General features: G+C 41.8%; 1 protein-coding gene across 1 annotated transcript; it reads right to left on the bottom strand.

Moving 5' to 3' along the window:
- Positions 1–751: 751 nt before the first annotated feature.
- Positions 752–8,761, bottom strand: LOC308306582 (thymidine phosphorylase-like; the record flags this gene model as incomplete). The annotated part of the gene is made up of 9 exons (XM_080751623.1): positions 752–895; positions 1,250–1,390; positions 2,115–2,342; positions 3,157–3,319; positions 3,428–3,546; positions 5,326–5,455; positions 6,449–6,547; positions 6,664–6,866; positions 8,644–8,761. The coding sequence occupies 9 exons, from the start codon at positions 8,759–8,761 to the stop codon at positions 753–755; spliced, it is 1,344 nt and encodes a 447-aa protein (XP_080607749.1). The 3' UTR covers position 752.
- Positions 8,762–13,901: the final 5,140 nt, after the last annotated feature.

Raw genomic sequence — 13,901 nt, 5'->3', positions numbered from 1 at the left:
TCATATGATTTATAGGTCTTCTGCATGTAGTAGCCTATACTATACAATATAGAAGGCAGTAAAGGCACACTACGCAGCGATGTAGAGAATGTGTTTATGGATACAGGATTATATCGAATAAAATCGAATTATTATTACTAATATTTGTTTGAATGAATGATTTATAGACATGAGTTGTATGAACAATGTTGTCAGTCAAGCCTGGAATTTCATAATTAGGGCAAAGGTCAGTATTATAGGCCACTTGACTTTTGGTCTTTTAAGGGCACACTGGTTAAATGGCAGCTGAGAGAGATTTGGTCCACGGAAATAATGAATGTAATTAAACATTTTAATACATAGTAAAACAAATAGTAAATAGATAAAAAGCTGTTTATTTCACAAAATGTATATTAACTTACTCAGGAAACTGAGGGACAATGGCAGCCATGGCCTTTATGGCGTCCATGAACTTCCTGTCCTGTTGTCAGTTCTTCCCTCCTCATCTCCCACAAAAATACTGCTGCATGGTTGTCTTTCCCATGAGCGAACATAGACTGAGGCGGTATGATAATAAGGGCAATATACGATTTGTTTTTATTTATTTACATAAAGGCCGACTCATCCCCACAATAACCTCTTTAGATTTACAGCATAACCTTCAGTGGCAGTTTATCAATCAATGAATGAGGAAGGATATTATTTTTTTACAAATAACATGAAAAAACAAAACATTTTATTCCTAAGCATCCACTTGCGCGCGCGCGTGTGTGTCACTGGGGCAGTAGTTGCTCGGCCACCAGTGTGTGTGAGTGGGTGTCATTGTGGGGTCCAACGGTGAGAGCATTCTGCAACTGATTGATCTGGTCTGAACTCAGAGCGGGATGCTCATAGTGCACACACAGCCATGGAACACCTGGGGGAGCACGCACGCACGCACGCACGCACGCACACACACACACACACACACACACACACACACACACACACACTGTCACAGAAGGAGTAAGCAGCAGTGGTGGAAGCGGTACTCTTATTTTGTACTAAAAGTAAAACAACTCTGGCCGTACGGCCTGGCCAAAACAAACCCCCCCCCCAGTAATGATTGTTTGTTCAGTAACAGCTGGGGTCTCCCTAGCTCTCCACCTCCCTAGCTCTCCACCTCTTTACTAAAGAAAAATAATATTTTCAGGTGGGTTGCAAAGTTTCAACTTGCCTTTTAGAAAAGGTTTAATAAAAAGAATTACATCACCAGGTGTGATAGCCTCACCTTTCTTGACCTTTTGTCCTAATGATACCAGTAACTCTGCACCCACACTGTGATTGACAGGTTCTCCAGCCTTCGTCCGCCCCGCCCCCAACTTATGTAGCACTTCAGCTAAAACCATGCCACTGATGTCCCTGACCGTCCCTACACACACACGCCACACGCACATGCACACGCACACGCACACAGGGAGAGAGTAAATCAGTGTGAATCACACTAAAGATAATAAACTGATTAATACAGAACGGGGTGATTTGGAAAAATCACTCAGAAAATGTAGTTTTGATTTGACAACCCAAATGTGGAGATCGTTATTCAGACTCAGCTGACAGAGAGTGGGCAGGTCTATGGGCTGGAGCCAGCACACACATGGCTACAGACTGGTCTCCAAATTGGAAGGGTCTTACAATGGTCTTATAAGGGCGTGGCTTCCCTATATATGTTTACATATCGTTACTGTTTGGTGATGTCCAAACAGTTGCTATTGAAGAAGTTTTAAAAAGAACCTGTTGTGTTACAATTGATCCAATGTAGTTATTATTTAGTCACTATCTAGCTCGTCAATACTTTTCAATAAAACCCACAGAAATGGGTCACAATGCATAGATCAGCTATTTTCTGGTGGAAACAAGCCCTCTGGTAAAGTATTAAATCAAACAATCAATCAGCTATTTTTGTTACTTTTGCGAAACACTGTCTAACAATGAAATATAAAATAGGGCATTCATTTATGAAAAAAATATAAGATGACATTTGGAGATAGTTTCTGCCCAGCATCAAAGAAATTACATAATACCCTCCATGTTCTTTAGAACAGCCCCCAAACCCTGTATGTACATATCGATGTATTAAAGTATATATAATATACCTTCTGTCTGAGTCTTTAGTTCCATTTGATGCTCAGCTTTCCTCAGAATCCTGTGATAATCGGTGTGGTTGGAGCATAATGACTGAGCCACCTCATTGGCTACTCCCTGAGCCTCCATCATTGCCTGGAACTTGGACAGAGCAGCTCCACCAGTCACAGCCTCAGAGATCAGCTTAGTTCCCTCTGACTGGCTGGAGACCTTGCCAGACATCATCAGCAACATGCCTCCTACATGTAAGTAGTACATAATATACACATAATCACCCCTGGTACTTAAGGACCAGGGACATGCAGAGAATGTTAGAGAGGCAGGGGATGAAAGTGCCTTTTGGTAAATAATATATATAATATAATAATATAATATTGAAAATAGCAGATCAACAAGCTCACAACGTGTCTGCGACGCATTGAGGTCGGCTATTTTCGGTTCTTGATACCACACTAAACTAAGCATAATCAAGTGAATACTGGAGATGTGACATACAGCATAGATTTCTACACAGAGAGGGCAATTCTTTCAACATGCTGCATTCAAGTTCAGGAGAGTTTTTGGCAGGGCAATTCTCTTGAATGCCATTTGCATTTCTTTCACCAAAGTAATTAAAGCAATTTTTTCCCCAGCTATTTTTGGCAGCTCAGGTCCGTTTGACTAAGGGTCATGTGGTTGACAGTAGGGATGGGACGATAAGCGATATCGTTTAGTATGATAAAAAACATGTGACTCTGTGATCAATTCACCTTTTATTTGCCGAGCTGCATATCCAGTACCATTTATGTATATACGTACTTGATACAGGCTTTTTTTCACTCTCTACCAAATCTGCCAAAAAATAGCCGATCTACAAGCTCACGTTGCGACGCGTTGTGAGCTTGTAGATCTGCTATTTTTTGGCAAATGTTCTGCCCCAGGATAATGGATGTTGGGGGTATTTTGATTATCGCTATAATATCGTAAAATCGTGTCACAACAATCGTGATATGACATTTTCATATCGTCCCATCCCTAGTTGACAGTGAGGATTTGACGGTGCAAGGTTGTCACCCTGTGTCGTGACGAGCTCCATGAGGTCAGGAGGACCCCGTCCCTTCAGTGCCTCCAGTGATTCCATCACCTCCAGACTGTTGCCAACACATCGGCCAATAGGAGCATCCATACGGGTTAGCACCGCCCCTGTGCACATGCCCAGACCATTTCCTGCAGTCATCTAAAACGCGTGCACGGCACGCACAAATGCAATGTAATTAACAACACATATGAGTTATTATAGCCTTATAGTTATTTACAAATAAGAAGTTATTGTTGAGCTATTTACCAGTGAGTGTGCTAACTCCCTAGCACTACTCTGATTTTTATATAGTGCAGCACTGCCAAACTTGACGTCCAGAATCAAAGCATTCAGAGACTCTGCACCCTTTTTAGAGATTATGGACCCTGGAGAGAGAGAGAGAGATACATGTACGGATGGTACGCGCGCACACACACACACACACACACACACACACACACACACACACACACACACACACACACACACACACACACACAAACACACACACACAGACACAGACACACACACACCAGGTCTACTACAGGTTCTCGTATTTTGAAATAACATTTAACTTCATTATCATAAAATGTATGTGGTAAACAATAGTAGTAGTAGTAGTAATGTAATTGCGACCGTCAGGGAGCAGTTTACTATGAAAACCTCCACCGGCCGTCCGTCCGTACGTCCGTCCGTCCGTCCGTCACACGTCACACGTGACCATCAACAAACGTCACACCTTTGTTGATGTTTAAATCGAAGAGTCTTGGTCAAATACTTCTGTTGGTTTCTGCACTGATCATTTATACAATTCAGCTGTGTTTGCTCGTGTCATCATGATGAGGTCATAAATCAGCCATGCCCAAATATAGATTTTACGGGTTTACATGCTTACTCAGTTATTCGTTATGTGAAAGTCCTATGACGTCTATGATATCTGACATCATCATACATACATTCCCTTTTATGCCCATAAATGGAGATCCCCTCTGTAGAACCAGCCACTGACATCACTGTAATGTCAGGGGAACCAAATCCCTTTTATGCCCATATATGGAGATCCCTGTGATGCCAGGGGAACCAAATCCCTTTTATGCCCATATATGGAGATATGGAGATCCCCGTGTTGCCAGGGTAACCAAATCCATTTTATGCCCATATATGGAGATCCCTGTGATGCAAGGGGAACCAAATCCCTTTTACGCCCATATATGGAGATCCCTTATGTCATCAATATTAAGCCCATATCTGTGAATATCTTTGGGTACCAGATGTCTCCATATATGGTTAAATGGTCCGATATACATCACTGGCCAGAAGACCAAGAAATGGTGCAACCTCGCCCTTTGCTTTTCTCCCTTAGGCATCTTACTGGTAGGTAGTTTAATGAGGAATGCAGTATGGTGGTAGGTAGGTAGTTATGGCCTTTGATGTAAGATTTTCACTTTCTAGGATAACTATATTTGCTATTCCCAGATGATGCCCTTTTAGGGTACCCCTCATGCCCATATATGGAGATCCCCAGGCTTTACTAATTAACATAAGTTTTATGCCCATATATGGAGATCATTGTCCCAATGTCATCAGATATATGGGCATAAATGGACACAGGCAAACTAGATGGGCTGTATGGATATCCAGATGTGTGATGTAAGTGTTTTATTCCAAATGTGGCACCCCACAGACATATTTCCAGAAACAAAATCCCTTTCATGCCCATATATGGAGATTTCTGATGTCATCAATCCCAGGCCCTGTAAAAAACATGGTTGCTATGGTAAACAGTTGGTTGCTAGGGTAAACAGTTGGTTGCTAGGGTAAGAAAACATGGTTGCTATGGTAAACAATTGGTTGCTAGGGTAAACAGTTGGTTGCTAGGGTAAAAAAAACATGGTTGCTGTGGTAAAAAGTTGGTTGCTAGCGTAAACAGTTGGTTGCTAAGGTAAAAAACATGGTTGCTATGGTAAACAGTTGGTTAGTAGGGTAAACCTTCAATGATTTTGACATCTTGTTACTAATCTGTCGGTAGATAATGCCGGTCTTATATAAGGGTCATTTGTGTACGGTGTGATGTCATACTGATGTCAGCAGTGTGACAGGAGATAAGCGACCAACGGTCGCTTATCTCCCGATTAGGGAGTCTTACTGGTATATAGTAGTAGTACCGGTAATTAGAGGTAGGCTGTCTACTGTGCTTGTTACATCTCTTAAGGCGTACAGAATTCTGTCAGCGGGAACCAGCGATTCTGTCTGACCCACAATGCAACAGCCCACTGAGGATAGCGTCTCCATCACCTGAGACAGACAGACAGACAGACAGACAGACAGACAGACAGACAGACAGACGCCACAGTAAGTAACTGTGTTAGATACACTTTCGCACCTCCTTCTGGGCATGAGGTTCATTCTGAACATGCAAGTTCACCACTTAAAACTCTAGTTTCTCAAACGGAACTGAGTTGCAACTTGTACCTGGACCGCTTTTTTCAGTCTACACCAAATGTTGTTGCCAAAAATTGCTGATCTACAAGCCCAATGTGTCACAACAACGCTATAGAAGTTAGCTTGTACAGTAGATCTGCTATTTTTGGCAAATGTTTCCCCCAGAATAGGAACAGTATGGGTACAGAAATAAAAATAGCTACACTTGAATCATCTATTTTTGGCAAAAAGGTTTGGTGTAGAAGGAAATACATAGTCTAACCTTGAACCTTCAAGGTTCAAGGTTTCAAAGTACAACCTTGAAACCTTGAACCTTGAACTATATTCTACCATACCATAATGTCAGGTAGCATGTGCTTAGTCTAGCCTAAATACATTTGCATTTCTCAGTTGGATATCGAATTGACATTGAGATACATTTTTACGTTGAGTTCAAAGCATTAATCATTAACGTGAGGCACACTTTGTTCAATGTTGCTTCTGCAGCCTACACCAGGGTAGCATATGCTACGGTTTAAACATTGCCCAATGCATTATTCAAATGCATTCAGATGGCAATTTATGTTATCAACGTCTCTCTTGTCTAAGTCAAATGGTTAAGGGAGGATCAGGAAAATAATATGGTGTGTGTTTTGTTTTTGAATATTCATGCAGTTATTTCCCCAACGAACACGTTTACAGAAACTGTAATACAAGGCACCAAATAAAAGTATTTGTGAAAAAACATCACTGAGCTGCTTTTTTGCATAATTAAATGCTGCCTTAATATCATCATACTCTCATTTCAGGCAGATTGCGAGCGTAATTTGCATGAAGGTACCGGTATGTGTGTTTAGTGTGTGCTACCTGTGTTCCAGTCAGGTAAACATTGAATCCTGGTATAGACTCCAGTTTGTCCAGAGTTCCACCTGTATGAGCTAAGCCACGCCCAGATGTCATAGGGACCTCACATGCACGCACGCACACACGCACACACACAGACACAAAGACACACATAAAATGTTGACTGTATGTTCAGAATGTTTTGTTAGACCACACTGTGTGTTATGTATTGCATGTACCTTGCAGCCACAGGCCGCTAGCGCAGGTGCTAGCACCAGGCTAACTTTATCGCCGACTCCGCCTGTAGAGTGCTTGTCAACAACAAGCCCCGCCCATTCCTCTGGCCATGACATCACTTCGCCCGACAGCATCATCTCCCTGGTCAAAGCCTTGGTCTCCGAGGCGACCATGCCTTTCTGCCAGATGGCCATTAACATGGCCCCTGGAAGGTCAAAGGCGGTGGTGGACAGTAACCAATTAGTATTTAAGTATCTTGAGTATGTCTTGAGTATCTTTACATCACTTGAGTATTTGGATTTTTTTGGACACTTATGGCATTCACTCCACTACATTTCAAAAAGAAATGTCAAAATTACATTGTTCCCACGAACATACAAAATCTGTGGAAATGTTACCAGAAACACAGAAAGAGCTATATCCCTGAATGACCACAGGTCTGTAACTCTGAGAGTGTTCAAATGGACCCTTATGGTCCATTTGGTTCCATTTGTACAGTTCAATTTGGTTCCATTTGTACACTCAGAGTTGGGAGGTCCTTGCAAATATAACATTTGAGAACCACTAAAAGACGACCCAGGGACTAAGAAGTAAAAAATCGAACCTCTGTTCGAAGTGGAGCTGTGTGTGTGTGTGTGTGTGTGTGTGTGTGTGTGTGTGTGTGTGTGTGTGTGTGTGTGTGTGTGTGTGTGTGTCTGGCCTGAACAACAGCGCCCTCGTGTGGTCACAAAAGGTCCTGTAGGCTACAGACACGCAGACAGACAGACCCACTTGTGTTCCACACAGCTCCAAAAAGAAGAGTAACATCCTTTATTTATTTGTTTAAAAGGCAACTGCCAACATGTTTCAACCTTGGAAGGTCTCCATCAGGGCTTCATCTAGTACTAGTTGGACTCCTAATATGCCATAGTGTTGTAGTAAATATGTGTCGTACATATCCTGAAGAAAACCTGGAGACTTGACATTCAGTTACTGATCAGAATAAGAAGACTAAAGAACAGTAAGGTCCGTACACACTGGATTATGCTCCAAATGTCATCAGACTAATTAAGAGCCATGAGGCTCGAAGCGTAACGTCCATGGTGTAAACTGTAAAGGAAACAAAATACCGGTAATTGTGAAACGTTTGGCAAATGATCCAGTGTTCGGACGTTACTTTCTTTATGGATTCTGACCTCAGCCCTGCACCTAATGAGTGGATGTGTGTGCGTTATTGTTATTTTCCAAATAAAAACATTATAATGGTGTATAAAATCTAAAATTTGCCACAGACAAGAACAAGTCTTTGCTACGGACACATTTGTCCGTGTACGGACATATTGATGACGCGTGTTCTCAAAGTGGGGACCCTCCTGGTTACCTGAGGGGTTTCCAAATGGACCCTTACAGGTTTGTACACTCTGAGAGTTATGGTGTCTCCTCCAAGACACATGCTTCTCTCTGATATAGCCACTTTGTTCCACCACCAGACAGAGTGAGGACTTTCACCTGGGGGACGTCGTTGGAGGAACACGCTATCCTCATCAGTTCTGCTCCCTGCCGAACAGGCCAACCTGAGTCACTAGTGTGCAACAACAGAGATTGTCGTCTCCTTGTTCCCACCCACAAACACGGCCAATTAATATGTTCGTTGGAGTTTGTTGTAGGAGATGCGAACCCTGTAGTCTCCAAGGTGTTGGGCAAGAACCCATCCTGAATGCCCCCAGTTCTATGATTAATGTGTAGCATATGGGTGTGGGCATATTTTATTGTTTTAACCACATTCAACCTGGTGTCCCTATTTTGGGCTTGTTATATGCGAACATTAAAAAAATGTAAAGCTATGTTGAATGTGTGTGGCGTGCATGCTGTGCGCGCGTGTGCATGTGTGTATGCGTGTGTGCGTGTGTGTGCGTGTGTGTGTGTGTGTGTGTGTGTGTGTGTGTGTGCGTGTGTGTGTGTGTGTGTGTGTGCGCGCGTGCGTGCGTGCGTGCTTTCCTTGCCTATCTGACTGTCCTGTATGCTTGCTGAGGTCACTGCAGTGATGAAGTATCTGATGTCCTCATCATTCAGTGCTTGTCCATCTCTCTTCTTCTTTATCAGCTCTGGAATCGACAACATGTCTCTGTGTAACACAACAAACAGACCATTGAAAGTAGTCAGCAAACAACAACAAACAGTACTTTTGCTGCTCAAATTATATACTGTGTATATATATATATATTATACGTGTCAAAATGATCGCGTTAACAGCGGTAATTAATTAATTTTTTGGAACACCGTCTTACTGTAGCCTATAGCGCTGCCACTGCTCCTCCATCCCCCCTCCCCTTTCTACACACGAGCATGTCAGTCTGACACTCTGACTCAGCGAGGGAGAGGGGGAGAAGGAGAGCTCAGAGCTGCGGTCTCAAAGTGAAACAGGATTTAGATCATTCACTGGAATAATACCTGATCAATGATCATCATACAATACATCTAAAAAATATATAGTTTAGCCTACTTCTACCTCTGTTCCTAAAATCCGCAATGTTGTTAGGGTGCTGGCCTCGGTGCTCCAAACTTACTTGGATCAGATGAAAGACGCACGGCCCTGCCAGGTATGACATTAGCTTAACGATCGCCTAGTTGAAAATGAACTTTAGGTGTTATCCTTTTAGCCCAAGTGTTTTATTGTACCTCCATGCTGTTTACATTTTGACTAATTAAAGGTATATTCAGTGATTGTATTTCATTCAAATGAAAATATAATTGGTACATGTTTCATTCATTGTCCTCACTAGAATATCTGCTGACCATATAAGGACTTACTCGTAACCGTGTTACGAGCATAGCTAGATTCGGTTTTCAGAGGTGGCCAGCCAGTCCTCGACCAATCAGGGTAGAGTATGGCCAGTTATGTTATGATGTTTAGTCATGATGGTCAAAATAAAAGTGTTGAGAACCACAGTCGCTCTGAATTAAGAACGTCTGCTAAATGCCTAGATTGTAAACTACTGAACTCATTAAATGCCACAGTCTTGTAGTAAATCAGTATCATACATATCCTGAAGCTGGAAACGTAGGCCTACCGATATTCAGTGATTGGGTCTAATGATCAAAACGACAACATTATAATGGTGTAAAAAATCTATTAAAAAAAAATAAACATTTCCACGCTGTAAGGCCAGTAAGGGACAAGATGACGCCCGGCCACTTTCATTATCACTGAATACACCTTTAAGTATTCAATTGATCGGTCGGTCGGTCGGTCGGTCGGTCGGTCGATCTCGATCAATCAATCAATCAATCAATCAATCAATCAATCAATCAATCAATCCAATTTTTCAAACCGATGTGTGAGAAGTGTGGAACAAGGAAATATTCTCTCCCACAAATTATTTGCACCTCTCAAGTTATTGTGGTGCATGCACTTTAAAAGCAGTTCCAGAAGCAATTCTGTGGTGAATGTTATATACAACAGGACAGAATGAAGTGGTACCACCTTTTCTTTTTTTTTCTTTTTTAAAAGACGCACAAATCAAACTGGTTTCGATCGAGAAAAGAACGCACGGCCGCAGCCACTTGTCGCACAGCAAATTCTGAGCCGGTGTGCATGAGGTTGTAGAGAATCATAGTTTTCTTTAACCTCTAAGGCCCAAAAATAGAAATACTTGAAATACAAATTTTAAAAAAATCAGATGGGGTTGTAGGAGTCCTAATAAGAGGAAAATGTAATGTTTTTTTTCAAAAAAATGTTTTTGTAAGGTTTTATAGCCATACATATGGGGGATATTTTTCACAATAATAACATGTGTACATGTTCTAGGCATTCTAATGATCACCAAAAAAAATAGTACAGGCATTTTACTTATGTTTTTGTGAGGAATTAGCTTCCATGAAAAAGTGAGATGTTGTTCGTCAAAACTCTGGAATGTCAGCGGGTGTGGCGAGTGTGATTGTCAGCCTCTGTGGGGGGTATTTATATGCAAATATTGTGGCCAATGGCATTGTAATACTAAACAATAGAATCCAATGGTGGTGTTTAGGTGGTAGGGGGAGCTAAAATAAAATGATTTAAACCTTTTTTTGGATAAAATACAAACGTTGTAATATTAAACAGTGGGCCTTAGAGGGTTAAAAAAATGCAATAGTCAGTTTTGTCCTTGCGGAAGAACGTGTCTGTGTGCAATGACCTTAACTGACTGCACAAACCCCTTAATTTTAAACTCTATACTTGCAAGCTTTAAGCGCATTTGGTAGGCTATAACTGACTGCACAAAACCCTTGTTTTGATTTTAGACTCTATTAAAATTGCTCCTCTTAAATACTGTAGGCCTATTAAATATATACTGTAGGTTATGTCATACATTATTGTAGAGCATTGGTTCTCAAAATGAGGTCCGGAGACTACCAAAGGTCCATGATGTCGATGCTCTGAAGCGGGATTTGACCCCGAGGCTCTCAGTTATCAGTCCAACATACAACCTGTCATGCTAATAAGACTGAGCTCGCTATGCGACACTGTTGTGCCGTGCTCGTCCCTCTTGGCTGTAATAACTATATGGGGCTGTAAGGAACCAAATGGACCCTCGTCATGGGTGTAATCGTCTGGGTCTATTTGGTCCCATGTGTACACTCTCTGAGTAACATACCTACCCATGATGATGGTCCATTTGGTTCCTAACTTCCCAACTTAAAATACAACAGCCCTGCCAAGTGCCAACCTGACGGCTTGTGTGTTGGACTAGCGAGTGGGTGCTCCGGGTTCTGTCACCACTTCTGCGCATTGTGCATATTTTTTTGCTGGGAACTCCCAAGGGTCCCCGGACCCCACTTTGAGAACGAATGGGGAGCTTGTCTTTTTTATGTAAGTGTGTTGTGTTGTGGTGCGCTCTCTCAAGCAGATAAAAAAAATATCTGCCACAGATAAAATAAATATCTGTGGCAGATATTTTTTTTATCTGTATCTACCATCCACTTTGAATGGAAAAATATCTGGAGAAAGAGTTTTTTTTTAATCTGTTATCTGGCCCAGTGGGAGTGGGCCTTAAGATAGGTCTGCGTGATTGACAGGAGCCCTCGCAGGTTCTTCTACGATCCTCCTGGAGACCTTACGATGGGTTTCCTGAAGTCTTTCGTAAGGTGTGCTCACCCATCGTAGCAGCCCATTTGGTTCCATTGTACACTCTCAACAGGTTTCCCGAAAGCCGCCGTAGCCTGCAGAGTCTTGATTGACAGGTGCCTGCGCAGGCTGCGAGGTGCCTGCATACGCAGGCTGCGAAGGCGTTTTTGAAACTACGATGGGTCTCTACGACCATGTTTGAGCTTACGAAGGCTCAAAATCGCTTTGGGAAACCCGGCTAATATCAAAATCAAAAACACAGGCCACAATATAGTTTTTCCATTTGCTTCTGGTGCCATAGGTAATCTTCCATCTGCCATGTTACTACACACACACACGCACACACGCACACTAGGGCATTCATCGAATATTCGAATATTCGAGTATTCGAATATCAAAGTCACTATTCGACGTTGTTCACCGAAGACGAATTTTTGCTTATTTTTTTTAAAAAAATCTCTTTTTTTTAAAGAAATATTAATCTGTGTTCAGACTGGTGACAAGGACAGTCGCAAAACACTACAGCTCCTACAAGCTCAAGGCCACTTGTGGTGAAACTCACTGCAGTGCCAAACGAACAACTAAATGACAAAATGACGAAAAAGGATATCGAAGAAATAAAGACCTCACCTTCAGGCTGAGGAGATGACCAAACTGACGAATTTGATGACTAAACAACAGGATACACTATCCGACCTGATGAAGGAGGTCTTGGCTTTGAAGGTGACGGTCAAGGAAAGAGATCAAAAGATTGAAGAACTGGAGAAAAAACTGGATGAAATGGAGCAATTTTCGAGGGCGGATGACGTAATTATTTCGGGGCTAAAAGTAAAACCATTCTCCTATGCCAGGGCGGCTGCTGCAATTAGCCCCAGCGAGGATACCCCGCCAGAGGAACAAGCAACCATTGAAAGGCAAGTCATTGATTTCTTTAAATCAAAGGAGATCGTGGTGAACCAGGATCACATCGCTGCTTGCTACACACTCCAGAGCAAGGATCGTAAAGCAAACCCTGTGATACTCTTGAGATTTGCAAACAGAAAACACAAAGTTTCTTCTTCCATCTTTAAAAAAAAAAAAAAAAAAAAGCAATAATAACTCTTATAACTAATAAATGTCTTAATTCATGAATACGTAGGATAGGCATTCACAAGCTTTCAGCTTCAGCCTATTCCTTTTGATCACCTGTAACACTGATTATATGAATGTATGACCTGTAAAATGTGTAACTAAAACTCGATGTCATGATGGAGGAAGAGCCAGCTAATGCAGCTGTCACTACTGGACCGAGAATTGCTTGTTTTTATTGGATGAATATATATATATATATATATTTCCTATTCGAATACTTTGAGGTATTCGAATTCGAATACTAAAAATCACTATTCCTGAATGCCCTAACACACACAGACACACACGCGCACACACACCTACCTACCTGCATCAATGAGGATGTAGCTTCATGTATGGAATGAACGGTTATGAGCTGACACTGAGCCAGAGTGTGTGTCATATCTATTTGGCGTGGGTGGGACAGATGGACAGACAGACAGACAGTCAGGGAGGCAGAGCTCCTTTAAAATTTAACCCTGTACTAGAACATGCATGCTTTATTATTCCAATATTTCTCAAACCTTTTCATTTTAAGGACCTCTGTTTTGATAATATGCACTAAGCCAGTGGATCCCAAATGTTTTTTGCTCGAGACCCGAAAGAGGTATTGGCCGACTTTCCCAAAGCGATTTTAGCCCATCGTAGCTCACGCATGGTCGTAGAGACCAAGCCACGACCGTCATGTTCCCGTGTTTATATGGGTTCGGGAAGAGCGACTTATTTAGCCCCTACAACTACGCCAACATTCAGATTTCACAAAGTGCTTAAAGGGGAAGACCACCCATTTTCAATATTGAACTATGTCATTAATATACCTAAGAGGAGTTGTGTGGAAATAAAAATAAAGTTCCCCCTCTTCTGTGTTGCTTAGAACTGGAGGATTGATTTTGGGGTTTGTATTGCAAATTACAACTTGATGACATCACACATTGTACTTTACAATACAAACCCCCAAATCAATCCTCCAGTTCTAGGCAACAGGGGGAACTTTTTATTTATTTCCACACAACTCCTCTAAGGTATATTAATGACATAGTTCAATAT

The sequence above is a fragment of the Nannobrachium achirus genome, assembly GCF_963921795.1.
Source record: "Nannobrachium achirus genome assembly, chromosome: 21".
Classification (NCBI taxonomy): Eukaryota; Metazoa; Chordata; class Actinopteri; order Myctophiformes; family Myctophidae; genus Nannobrachium; species Nannobrachium achirus.
This window is presented reverse-complemented; position numbering and strand designations above follow the sequence as displayed.